This window comes from Mercenaria mercenaria, chromosome 6 (genome assembly GCF_021730395.1).
Source record: "Mercenaria mercenaria strain notata chromosome 6, MADL_Memer_1, whole genome shotgun sequence".
NCBI lineage: Eukaryota > Metazoa > Mollusca > Bivalvia > Venerida > Veneridae > Mercenaria > Mercenaria mercenaria.
In genome coordinates this window covers 12098707-12112905 of record NC_069366.1, presented here as the reverse complement: position 1 = coordinate 12112905, position 14199 = coordinate 12098707, and the positions used below count along the sequence as shown (strand labels likewise).

Here is a 14199-nt window from a genome sequence, read left to right as displayed (position 1 = left end):
AATAGAAAAACCTTGTGACCTCTCTAGAGGCCATATTTTTCATGAGATCTTCATGAATTTTGGTCAGAATGTTTACCTTGAAGATATCTAGGTCAAGGTTGAAACTGGGTCATGTGGGGTCAAAAACTAGGTCATTAGGTCTAAAAATAGAAAAACCTTGTGACCTCTCTAGAGGCCATATTTTTCAATGGATCTTCATGGAAATTGATCAGAATGTTCACCTTGATGATATCTAGATCAAGTTCGAAACTGGGTCATGTGCGGTCAAAAACTAGGTCAGTAGGTCTAAAAATAGAAAAACCTTGTGACCTCTCTAGAGGCCATATTTTTCAATGGATCTTCATGAAAATTGGTCAGAATGTTTACCTTGATGATATCTAGGTCAAGTTCGAAACTGGGTTACGTGGGGTCAAAAACTAGGTCAGTAGGTCTAAAAATAGAAAAACCTTGTGACCTCTCTAGAGGCCATATTTTTCATGAGATCTTCATGAATATTGGTCAGAATGTTCACCTTGATAATATCTAGGTCAAGTTCGAAACTGGGTCACATTGGGTTAAAAACTAGGTCAGTAGGTCTAAAAATAGATAAACCTTGTGACCTCTCTAGAGGCCATATTTCTCAATGGATCTTCATGAAAATTGGTGAGAATGTTCAGCTTGATGATATCTTGGTCAGGTTCGTAACTGGGTCGTGCGGTCAAAAACTTGGTCAGTAGGTCGAAAAATAGAAAAACCTTCTGACCTCTCTAGAGGCCATATTTTTCACGAGATCTTCATGAAAATTGGTGAGAATGTTTATCTTGATGATATCTAGGTCAAGTTTAAAAGTGGGTCACGTGCCTTCAAAAACTAGGTCATTGGGTCAAATAATAGAAAAACCTTGTGACCTCTCTAGAGGCCATATTTTTCAATGGATCTTCATGAAAATTGGTCAGAATTTTTTATCTTGATGATATCTAGGTCACATGTGCTCAAAAACTAGGTCACTATGTCAAATAATAGAAATAACGACGTCATACTCGGTTCAACACTAGGTCATGTGGGGATAGGTGAGCGATTCAGGACCATCATGGTCCTCTTGTTAAGTAGAGGTCTCTTATTGAGACATAAATTCATTTTACTGTCAAATCGTGGAATAGTGGAGCGTGCTGTCTTACGGACAACTTTTGTTGCTATTGCTGCTAATAGTACTGCTAACGCCCACTTCACATCTGTAATTTTCCTTTATTTTTATGCCCCCGAAGGGAGGCATATAGTTTTTGAACCGTCTGTCAGTCTGTTGGTCTGTCGGTCTGTCAGTCTGTCCGCAATTTTCGTGTCCGGTCCATATCTTTGTCATCAATGGATGGATTTTCAAATAACTTGGCATGAATGTGATCCACAGTAAAACGACGTGTCGCGCGAAAGACCCAGGTCCGTAGCTCAAAGGTCAAGGTCACACTTAGACGTTAAAGGTCATTTTTCATGATAGTTGGGCGTGTCCGGTCCATATCTTTGTCATCCATGGATGGATTTTCAAATAACTTGGCATGAATGTGTACCACAGTAAGACGACGTGTCGCGTGCAAGACCCAGGTCCGTAGCTCAAAGGTCAAGGTCACACTTAGACGTTAAAGGTCATTTTTCATGATAGTGCATTCGTGTCCGGTCCATATCTTTGTCATCCATGGATGGATTTTCAAATAACTTGGCATAAATGTGTACCACAGTAAGACGACGTGTCGTGCGCAAGACCCAGGTCCGTAGCTCAAAGGTCAAGGTCACACTTAGACGTTAAAGGTCATATTTCAACATAGTGCATTGATGGGCGTGTCCGGTCCATATCTTTGTCATTCATGCTTGGATTTTAAAAATATTGGGCATGGATGTGTACCACAGTAAGACGACGTGTCGCGCGCAAGACCCAGGTCCGTAGGTCAAAGGTCCTAAACTCTAACATTGGCCATAACTATTCATTCAAAGTGCCATCGGGGGCATGTGTCATCCTATGGAGACAGCTCTTGTTTTTAGATACTGTAGACCTATCTTTCCTGATACAGTGTGCATGTAAAACTGGTTAATGCTTTTGACGTAACAGACATTACAATCCTACATAACTGATACCTGGCTGTTGAAATGTGTAATTTCAACATTCCAATAAAATGTGAAAAAAATGGGGATACATTTCTTAAATTTTTACAACATGTTTCGGTATTACTAGAAAACTTGGTCATAATAATCAGTTAAAACTATAATTATGATTTTCTTGCAATGACGATGCTATTTCTTGTCAAAACAGACTATTTTGTCATTAAAAAAAAACAACAACAAAATATCAATTGGTCATAATGATACAACACCTCGTAACGTTATACTGTTAATTAATGTCTTAAAATTACAATAAAAAAATCTTGTAATAATGGCATAAGAAGCGGTAGTTTTGAGATTGTCGTCAAAATTCCATTTTCAGTTTCCCCAGTTGCATTAAATATTGCAGTTTTTTGTTACATTTGATATTCTCATACAAGGTTCAGTCATAACAGTAACAACTAAAACGTTTGTATTTTTTTGTGCGGGGGGGGGGGGAGTTTGGAAGCTTTATGGGATTTTCTTTTGAAAAGTACATTTGTCTTTAATATGTAATAATTAAAGATGTCTCTTCCTTGATTCTTTTATGAAGAAGAAAGAGGAAAAAATTTAAATCAAGCTGAAAGGTTTCTCTCCCTAAAACAGAATTTTAAAACAAGAAATGAATTGAATCAAATTCTATTTCTGTTTTCATAACTTAGTGGAAAGGCGATTTTATTGTAAAATAACTTTTTTTCTGAGCATGTCTGTTTCATTGTTTCAATAGATATGCAGAGTACTTTTTGAAAAATCTAATTATACATACCAATAGAATGTCTTCACCTGGACCCATCATTGTAATAAATAACTTCACCTACATAAAACTGCACACTCAGCATGGACAAAGCATGGGCAACTATCGATGTACATATCATAAGACCGAGTTAAATTTAAGTCTTTTAAAGGCACTTTAAAAAAATGAGATATATTTTAATTTTTTCTTCGAACCAATTTTGAATATCGTCAATGTTTAAAAACTTGCAATAAATGGTTATTCAATTTCAGTTAAGCTCCATCCGACTTGTTTTAGTTTAGTACAGTGACACAAAACAATGAATTGTCTTTGACTTAAAGAAGTTAATCCGCAAATCTACAGTATCAAGAAAATCTTGACTTTTTCAGGAGGACCGTGTTTTAAGTCGGACAAAAGCCTCAGACTGTCCATTATGTGAAAGGATGGATAATCTTGGGGCGTTGCGCCTTGATTTGTGCATCCTTCCACTTAATGGACAGTTTTCGGCTTTTCTCCTTTACATAAACAATCGCATTAGTTTACATGCTTCGTGATGGAAGAACTATTTCTTAATGCCCAATTTGAAAGAGTGTAAACAGCGACACATGAATAAGTATTTTGCCCTGACACAGAAATAAAAATCGTGTTCTAACAGCTTGTGACCAGAGTGCCTTGTTAACAGGGTGTTCTCCATTTAATACATGTCTGGATCTAGTGAAAAAAGTAGTTTTTACGCAAGAATATAAAGTTGGGCATTGTGCTGACACAGTGAGTGTTTCAAGTACACACCATCCTTTATATGACTGAGAATTTGTTCAAAAGGTCCTAAACTTGAAAACATGCACTCACGGCGTGCACGCACACAGGCACGCATGCATGCACACACACATATACAGAAATGAAGGAGGGCAGTCATGATAAAAAGTCAGAATTCCAGCTGATTCGATACTCTGTTTATCCCATCCTCTGATTTATCCCATCAAGTAAATACAGTTAGTTTTCTATTTTACTTTCAGCTTGAGACGTTATGTCCTATAGACCTTGTACTTGGAGGACCGCCATGCAATGATTTATCTATCGTAAATCCAGCCAGGAAAGGATTCAGTAAGTTTCTGTAAAATTATTTCTGAATAGAGTATTATTTAGTTATGTAATTACTTTATATCCAGTAATTTTTCATTTTCCTACATGGAAAGCCAGAATGTTAACATATTCCTAACTGTATACTGCTCGTATGCCAAGGCTGTGTAGTTTCATATGATAATTGTATGCTACAAGTGTATGTTGTAGTCTAGTAGTTGTTTGTTTATTTATTTTATTTTGTTGGGTTTAACAGGGATATAAATTAACACTCTAGCCCTATTAGCCAACTGGGCTCATTACAGGCAAATTCTAGGGGCCCAGCCTAAAAGTTAGAGGCCCAGCTATTATTAGCGGGAAAAGATACTAATAGAAGTTTAGATCGACATACTTTAATAAGTCTTGTAATTTGCTTCCTGCCAAAATACATCAATTTCTTAAATATAATTACAGAACGCTCATCAACCTCACACTGAAAAGGAAAGTTGTAATCAACCTGTGCATGTGACATGTTCTAAATATAGGACACAGCCTCTCAAACACAGATGCACTTAAAGTTTGAATGATTTTTGCAGCACTAGAGGATTTGGGTTGTTTATGGGCATTTTGATAGAGGCTGCACGCTTATGGACATCTGAATTCTAGTATTTTGTTACATTGTCCAGTTACAGGTCACTCACAAAATTTTACGAAATTAGTACAAAAAGTACAAACCATGTTGCGGTTGGTGTTCTATGCAGCCGCGGTCTGTTAACAGCCCATTTTTCATTAAAAGTTCTCATTGGCCTTAAAATAATCCTGATAATATTTCGTTTTGTCGCCACGACCGGCCGTTCTAAGCTCTTTAACAACCTTCAATAAACCTCTACTTTCTAGTACTGTATTTCTATGGGCGCATACATTGTTAGTGACGGAGTAAATGACCCGCGTATTCCAATTGGTCATAGTATACATCGGTAATTTTGATTGGTCGATTTAAGTGACGTAGTGCATATTAATAAGACAGTCTCAGAAAAACCCAGAATATTGACATTAATAGGAGAATTCAAAGCCATTCGCCGGCTGGGTGATTATTTTGGAAAATTGACTCGACCAGCTTCAAATCTGGTCGCACTGGGCGAGTGTTGATTTATATCCCTGTTTAACGTCACACCGACACAATTATAAGTCATATGGCAACTTCCCAGCTTTGATGGTGGAGGAAGACCCCAGGTGCCCCTCCGTGCATCATTTCATCACAAGCGGGCACCTGGGTAGAACCACCGACCTTCCGTAAGCCAGCTGGAAGGCTTCCTCACATGAAGAATTCAATGCCCCGAGTGAGGCTCAAACCCACATCGATGAGGGGAAAGTGAAGTCGAGGACCTTATAACCACTCGGCCACAGAGGCCCCTCTTGTAGTTGAGGAGCTGTTAAGGAGTTTATCATGGAAGCATTATGCAACTAAATTTCAGATAGTCATCACATGTTGAATAGTCAGCCTTTCCAACTATATGTCATAGAGGGAAGCTCACGGCAGCCATCACACTTTGTGCCTTTAGTCAAGATTTATATGCTAATTTGTTCCATTTACCTTTAGCCTGCTAAATTTCTAAAATGAACTGGTCTATCATTCAATTTTGGCCAGTACCATTATTATTTGAAAGGCTGTTCACCTTTTAGATAGGAAACTGGGGTTTGCCCCAATGGACACTTGTCTCATTGATGTAAAAACCATTCATGCAAAATAAAAAAATATTACTCCATGATGTCTGGCACAAAAATGCAACTCAAGAAAACAAAAGAACCCAGGTCACTGCTGCAATAAAGATTTCTTCTTACTCAACACAGGAATACTTTGCTTTCCTTTTTCAAAAAATATACTTACTATGAGAAAAATTTATCTTCAAACCTTATTTTACATAATAATGATATCAGCTGTCAATTTGGGATTGAAAGTATTCAACCTAGATTACTATTCAGCAGTGAGTCCCAGTAATTTTAAAAAGGCATGACTCCAGATCATACGACAACAAAAAAAAAGAGAAAATTTTAGGTGCCTTTTCCCTTAAGAAGGATTTCAAACTTAGTTCGGACAGGTTTATCTTATGGAAAAACATAAGTTTTAGTTGTTTATACCAATTTTTCCATCCAAAATATGTGACCTTAGGACAGCAATTCTTATTTCTTGTGTTAAGAGCAGGTAGACAATTTTACTTATCAAGGTATTAAATTAAATGTCACAGGATTGTTGTCTGATCAAGCATTAGGGGTTTATCACAATTTGTTACCATTCTTGCATACCAGACGGGGATAACTGGTATTTTCAGCGGTTCTGTAAAACAGCATTTTACACCCGAGGTTGAAGGGATGATAATCATGGTGTAAATAAGATTTACAAACTGCATATACTGTATAGGGGGTTTATTCACGGTCCCAAATGATCGCGATTTTTGAAGAGTTTTGAATTCACGGTTGTCTTAATTTCGTGGAGGAAATATTTTGCCCGCTAATTATAAACCTTAGTTGTAAACAACAGAAAGGGAGGTCACTCTTCCTAGTCATGCAAATAATAATATACACGCGATTAAGTCTGTCGTCATCTAAATAGACATATAGCATGTAATAATTCAACACTTGTGTGAAATTAAGTTCTGTAATGCATTGAAATAAAATCTCACCACTGTTTTTCTATTATTATCCCCCGACGGGAAAATCGGAGGGATATAGTTTTGGGTTGTCCGCCTTTCCGTCTTTCCGTCCGCCGGAGTCATATCTAGGAAATGGTTGGGCATATTTAATTAAAACTTCATATACATGTTCACCACTATGAGTTCTTGCTGCCCGTCAAGTTTCAGTCAGATTTCCCAAGTAACACCATAGTTATGGCCCTTAGAAGTTTAGTTCACCATAATGTGGTTGTGTACACACAATTTCGTTCGGTTTATATGTAAATAAGGTTATTGCCCTTTAATTGTATAAAAATCCAAAATATTTGTACATAAAAAAATTACCATTAGGTAGAATTTCATTAAAATTTTTCATTCTTTTCCACCAAAAAATTTTTTGTAAAAATGTGAAGTTGTGTACCCACAGCTGGTTTACCCCCTTACCTTGATCACACCCCCCCCCTATCGATCCCCCGACCCCCCCCCCCCCCCCCCCCCCCCCCCCCAAAAAAAAAAATTTATTCCTTATTTTAGATTTTTTTTCAAACAAACTTTTATAACATGTTCACCCTATGAGGTTATGGGGGGGCCCATCAAGTTCAGACAGATTGCCCAAGTAACACCAGAGTTATTGGCCCTTAGAAGTTCTAGTGTTAACTGTAAGGGTACTATAAATTCAAGGGTGGTTAAAACGCGCAATCCTATTCCCATTGGGAATACGTTAAAATGGGTTTTCTCGACTTCTGGTGCTGGTGTTTGCGCATCAATATATACAAAAAACGAGGTAGGGGGTTTTTGTTTTGTAAATAATGACACATTTATGAGTGTTTTCGAAAAACCAAAATGCTTTCGACACAAAAATGAAATAAAGATCATTGTTTGAAAAGCGAAAATTATTAATTTAAGAATCAAGCCTGATATCATGAAAACTCTGCTGGCCGGTCTGTCAGAAAAGTTGGGGAAACATAAAATGCAAATTTTCTAATCTTGTGCCTTCTTTCTGGAAATGTGACGTTCTATGATCAAAAAAACGTGTTTTAACAGTATGAATATTACATACAAATTGAACGAAATGTGCTTTAGGGGAAAGATTTGGGAAAAAAAACAATCGGGGAAAGGGGTTGGCCCTGGGAATGGAGTTGCGCGTATACATTATAACATTATGATGTATACGAGCAACTCCATTCCCGGGTTTCGCAACCCCATTCCCGATGATTTTTTTTTTTTCAATTATGTCCCCGTAAGCAGGATTTGAAGCCCAAAATAATTTTGATATTCGTTCTATTAACAGTTGAGTTATCATAAAAAAGCATCAGATGTCCTCAGATTAGGTATATGAGGTCAAAAAAACTTCCATTTTGTTGATTTTATAATTTTTTCACACTTCGTGCCGCCAGAGTTTTGTGATTTAAAAGAGCCGAATCATTAATTACAAACCAGATATTTTAATATACGGGTGTATCATCATATTTGGTCGAATAGATTTTCCTTTTTTCGAGGAAAAAATTTTTTTGTCCATACGAAGCAAAATCATGACTTCACAATCTCAGTTTCGTCTATTTTTCCCCGCAACACCAGCCCGGGAAGTCGCGCAAAACCCCTTTTAAGCGTTTTTCCCGGTGGGAATTGGGTTGCGCGTTTACCACCCATGAATATGGCAATTTCTGCATCATAACTTTTGATATATTTGACCTAGAACTATGAAACTTAAACAGAATTCAGATCACCATAAGGTGGTGTGTACACAATTTTTATTTGGGGTTTATATGTAAAATTAAGAGTTATTGCCCTTTATGTATAAAAATCCACATATTTTTACATAACAAAACTTACCATTAGGTAGAATTTCATTAAAATTTTTTTCATTCTTTTCCACGAACATTTATTTTTTAAACATGTTAAGTTGGTACCCAACCTGGTCCCCCCTTTACCTTGATCACACCCCTCTCCCCCCCGACCCCCCCCCCCCCCCCCAAAAAAAAAATGATTCCTTATTTTAGATTTTTTTAAAACAAACTTCATATACATGTTCACCCACTTTTGAGGTTATGGGGCCAAATAAGTTTCAGACAGATTGCCCAAGAGTAACAACCAGAGTTATGGCCCTTAGAAGTTTCTAGTGTTAACTATAAGGGTACTAAAATATGGGGAATTTTGCATCAAACTTTTGATATATTTGGACCTAGAACTATGAAAAAACCTTAAACAGAATTTAGATCACCATAATGTGGTTGTGAACACACAATTTCATTCGGATTTATGTGTAAATTGAGTTATTTGCCCTTAATTGTATAAAAAATCCACATATTGGACATAAAAAACTTAACATTAGGTAGAATTTCATTAAATTTCTTTCATTCTTTCTTTCGAACATTTATTGTAAACTGTGAAGTTGTGTACCCAAAACCCGGTCACCCCCTTACCTTGATCACACCCTCCCCCTCCCGACCCCCACCCCCCCCCCCCCCCCCCCCCCACACCCCCCCCCCCCCCCCCCCCCCCCCCCCCCCCCCCCCCCCCCCCCCCCCCCCCCAAAAAAAAGAAAAAAATCATTCCTTATTTTAGATTTTTTTCAAACAAACTTCATATACATGTTCACCACTATGAGGTTATGGGGCCCATTAAGTTTCAGACAGATTGCCCAAGTAACACCAGAGTTATGGCCCTTAGAAGTTTCTAGTGTTAACTATATAGGGTACTATAGATCCATAGATATGGCAATTTCTGCATCATAACTTTTTATATATTTGACCTTGAACTATGAAACTTTAACAGAATTTAGAGTACTATAATGTGGTGTGCACAGACATTTGTACGGATTTCTTTGTAACTTCTGAGTTATTGCCTTAATGTCTAAAAATCCACAATATTGTACATAACAAACTTACCATTTGGCAGAATTTCATTAAATTTCTTTCATTTCTTTCTGTGAACATTTATTATAAACATGTGAAGTTGCGCACCCACACCTGGTCACCCACTTGCCTTGGTTACACCCCCTCCCCCTCCAAAAAAAAAAAATTTGATTTTAGAACCTAATTTCAAACCTTCCAAGTTGTACCATTCCCCCACCTCACTTCTCCACCCAGTCATGCCCACCACTGATCATGCATCCTCTGCCCCTAAATATATACATATATATATTATATATATATTAATATTATATATAATATATATATATATATATATGTATATATATATGTATATATATATATTTCCATACCTTTTTTTTTTTTTTTTTTTTTAAATATTCAAACCTTCAACATGTTAAGTTGTGACTGCACAAACCTTGCCCTCAGACATGTTCAAGATATCTTACCTGTGTTCTCTTAGGACATCTGTTCTTTTAAGTACATGTTAAACAGCAACACCTGGTGCCAAACCACTCAAAGACAATATTTCGTTCCAGTTAAACTTAAGCTCACATTTTAATTAACTGCATTTAATTTTAAAAGCAGCTTATTACAGTAAGCATATCCCATTCAAAAAAAATTTCTTTAGTCAAGATCAAAGTATCATACATTTATTAATGTACTCTTTAAATTTAAACATTTGTTTTCCCGTTAAATTTATTTGGGCTAATGAAATTATTTGTTCCCTTTTTAACATCCTTAACTTTTTTCCGGATATATTTTTTTGCCATTCCTCACCACAAACCCTTTCGGCGGGGGATACCAATTCATCGAATTTGCTTGTTTAAAACAGTACGAAACACATGGTAGGTAGCTTCTTACGACGCACTCATAAAACTCCCCTTTTTTATATATTATTGAGCAATTACAAAGAAAAGAAATAGAAATAAAATTATCTCACCATGTCTGCTAAGCCTATTATTTGACTGATTAATAATCATGTATCAATACGCATGACAAATTGTACTTGTACAGTTTCCGTGTCTTTGGTGAACATGTTTGTGCTGATAACTTATTATGTCCCCCTTCGAAGAAGGAGGGGTATATTGTTTTGCAGATGTCGGTCGGTCGGAATGTAGACCAATCCGTTTCCGGATGATAACTCAAGAACTCTTGGGCCTAGGATCATGAAAGTTGATAGGGAGGTTGATCATCACCAGCAGATGAAACCCCTATTGATTTGGAAGTCTGTATGTCAAAGGTCAAGGTCACAGGACCCTGAAATAATAAAACGGTTTTCCCGGGTGATAACTCAAGAACTCTTGGGCCTAGGATCATGAAAGTTGATAGGGAGGTTGGTCCATCACCAGCAAATGACCCCTATTGATTTTGGGTCAGTATGGTAAAGGTCAAGGTCCACAGTGTCCTGAACAGTTAAACGGTTTTTCCGTATGTAACTCAAGAACGCTTAAGGCCTAGGGTCACAAAAGTTGATAGGGAGATTGATCATGATCAGCAGATGACCCTATTGATTTTGAGGTCAGTTTATCAAAGGTCCCAAGGTCACAGTGACCAGGAACAGTAAAAAAAGGTTTCCGGGCAAATAACTCAAGAACGCTTTTGGGGCCTAGTGTCAGGAAAATTGTAAGCTAGGTTGGCCTGACATAGATGACCCCTATTGATTTTTAGGTATTAGGGCAAAGGTCAGGCACATATTTGTTAGTAAGTATCATAGTGTAGGAATGATGTATGATTTATTATACAACATATACTGATGGAATAGAATGGAGTTTCAGTTTATCATAAATAATGCTTGTGTTGCGTTTCATTATACGCCCGTCTCTTAAAGAGTAGGGCATATGTAAACACCCATGGTAGCAGTGGGCGGGTGGTCGGCGTCCAAAGCATATCCGCTCCCAAAGTCCAACAGTTTTCATCCGATCTTCACCAAACTTGCTGACAATGTTTGTGGTCATAATATCTCGACCAGGTTCGATAACCAGCCAAATCGCCCCAGGCACTCTTGGATTATTGCCCTTAAATTACCCGAAAAAATGCGAATTTAGTCTTGTCAGCTCTCTTAAGTCCAACAGTTTTCATCCAATCTTCACCAAACTTGCTGTCAATGTTTGTGGGCATAATATCTCACCCAGGTTTGATAACCAGTCAAATTGCCCCAGGCACTCTTTGATTATGGCCCTTGAATTGCTAAAAAACTGAATTTAGCCTTGTCCACACTCTTAAGTCAAACAGTTTTCATCCGAACTTCACCAAACTTGCTGACAGTTTGTGGGCATAATATCTCAGTCAAGTAGGATAACCACCCAAATTGCCTCAGGCGCTCTTGGATTATGCCCTTTGAATTAGGCCAAGTTCGATGACGGGCGTGTTTTGTGACAGTCTGGCTTGTTGTAAGATTTGATAAAGCCAAATAATGTGGTTAGGTTTAACCTTGACTCAGCTATATTTATGTCTCCCCCAGGAGACATATTGTTTTTGCCCTGTCCGTCCGTCCGTCCGTACGTCACACTTCATTTCCGAGCAATAACTGGAGAACCATTTCACCTAGAACCTTCAAACTTCATAGGGTTGTAGGGCTGCTAGAGTAGACGACCCCTATTGTTTTTTGGGTCACTCCGTCAAAGGTCAAGGTCACAGGGGCCTGAACATTGAAAACCATTTCCGATCAATAACTAGAGAACCACTTGACCCAGAATGTTGAAACTTCATAGGATGATTGGTCATGAAGAGTAGATGATCCCTATTGATTTTGGGGTAACTCCGTCAAAGGTCAAGGTCACAGGGGCCTGAACATTGAAAACCATTTCCGATCAATAACTAGAGAACCACTTGACCCAGAATGTTGAAACTTCATAGGATGATTGACCATGAAGAGTAGATGACCCCTATTGATTTTGGGGTCACTCAGTCAAAGGTCAAGGTCACAGGGGCCTGAACATTGAAAACCATTTTTGATCAATAACTAGAGAACCACTTGACCCAGAATGTTGAAACTTCATAGGATGATTGTACATGCAAAGTAGATGACCCCTATTGATTTTGGGGTCACTCCATTAAAGGTCAAGGTCACAGGGGCCTGAACATTGAAAACCATTTCTGATCAGTAACTTGAGAACCACTTGACCCAGAATGTTGAAACTTAATAGGATGATTGGTTATGCAGAGTAGATGACCCCTAACGATTTTAGGGTCACTCTGTTAAAGGTCAAGGCCACAGGGGCCTGAACATGGAAAACCATTTCCAATCAATAACTTGAGAACCACTTGACCCAGAATGTTGAAACTTCATAGGATGATTGAACATGCAGAGTAGATGACCCCTATTGATTTTGGGGTCACTCTGTTAAAGGTCAAGGTCACAGTGGCCTGTTCATGTAAAATCATTTTTTGGAAATAACTTGAGAACCACTTGACCTACAATGTTGAAACTTAATAGGATGATTGGACATGCAGAGTAGATGACCCCTATTTATTTTGAGGTCACTTGATCAAAGGTCAAGGTCACAGGAGCCTGAACAGTGACTTGAGAACCACTAGGCCAAGAGTGTTGAAATTTAGCGGGATGACTGGACATGCCAAGTAGATGATCCCTATTGCAGCCAACCATCAGTGTCTCTTTGACTTTCACTCCTGACCCCTATTGACTTCTTGCCTATAGGACTTTGCATTGGGGGAGACATGCGCTTTTTTACAAAAGCATTTTCTAGTTCTAAAATGGACTGGTCCATTATTCAATTTTGGCAGTACCATTCAGAGAAAATTTACTGACTGAATAGCAAACAGTGCAGACCATGATCATGCAGGCTGATCTTGGTCTACATTGGTCAAAATAACCTGATTACTATTTTTTTAACGATTGATTGTCTTTTTATGCACTAACAGTTTTTTTTTTATTATAGGATCATTAACACAAACTAGCCAAAAGATTTGTGATGTTGTTTCTGAGGAAGTATCATGATGGAGCTGGTAGCTACATGAAGTCCAGAATATATATTGAGGATCTTGAGCAATATGCTGTTTTAGATGAAACCACGATCATTGGCCTTACTTGTTGTTAACCCTTACCCTGCTGAATTTCTATAATGGACTTCTCTATCTCAAATAGACAGTACCATTAACTGTTAAAAGGGGGTGCTTACCAAAAAGATACTGACTGAATGGCCAACAGTGCAGATATTGATCAGACTGCATGGATGTGCTGGCTGATCATGATCTACACTGGTCGCAAAGGCAGAATCAGTTGTGTCCAGCATGGAAAGGGTTAAGTACTGGGGATCAATTCTGGTACTGCTGTATAAAGTATGTATAGTGCCTAGTTTGTAAAACTTAATGCTTGCTGAAATGGTGACAGTTTAATAAATGAAGGAACGCTTTTGGAAAGGGTTTGTAGTGTAAAGTAATAGTGCAGCGGTCATTTGATAATATACAGTCACGAAACAATAAGGATATTCACTGAAATATATGAGCAGAAACGACTTAACATGCATTAGACTCTTTCAGCATGTGTTTTAATAGCCATTAATGTGCAGCTGCCTTTATACTAATAACAGAGGATATTTAGACCATCCAATACTTCTGCAGCAGCCTGTAGACACTGAATGTTAACTGTTATACAGGGTGACTGTAAATATCAGGCCAGTTTATTTTTTTCATTCATTAAAATGGATGTAGTTACATCACTGATATATTGAATGTAGATATAGAATTTGAAACTTGCCAAGACAATATCATCCCATTTGATGAAATCATTTTCAGCAAT

The 14199-nt window shown here is 37.8% G+C and overlaps 1 protein-coding gene across 1 annotated transcript in view; it reads left to right on the top strand.

Moving 5' to 3' along the window:
• LOC123549639 (uncharacterized) overlaps positions 1-13398 on the top strand; it is a 64399-nt gene extending 51001 nt beyond the window's left edge. Inside the window, exons 14-15 of the mRNA XM_053546668.1 lie at positions 3856-3943; positions 13340-13398. Coding sequence (XP_053402643.1) covers positions 3856-3943; positions 13340-13398 — 147 coding nt within the window. The remainder of the gene's footprint in view (positions 1-3855; positions 3944-13339) is intronic.
• Positions 13399-14199: the final 801 nt, after the last annotated feature.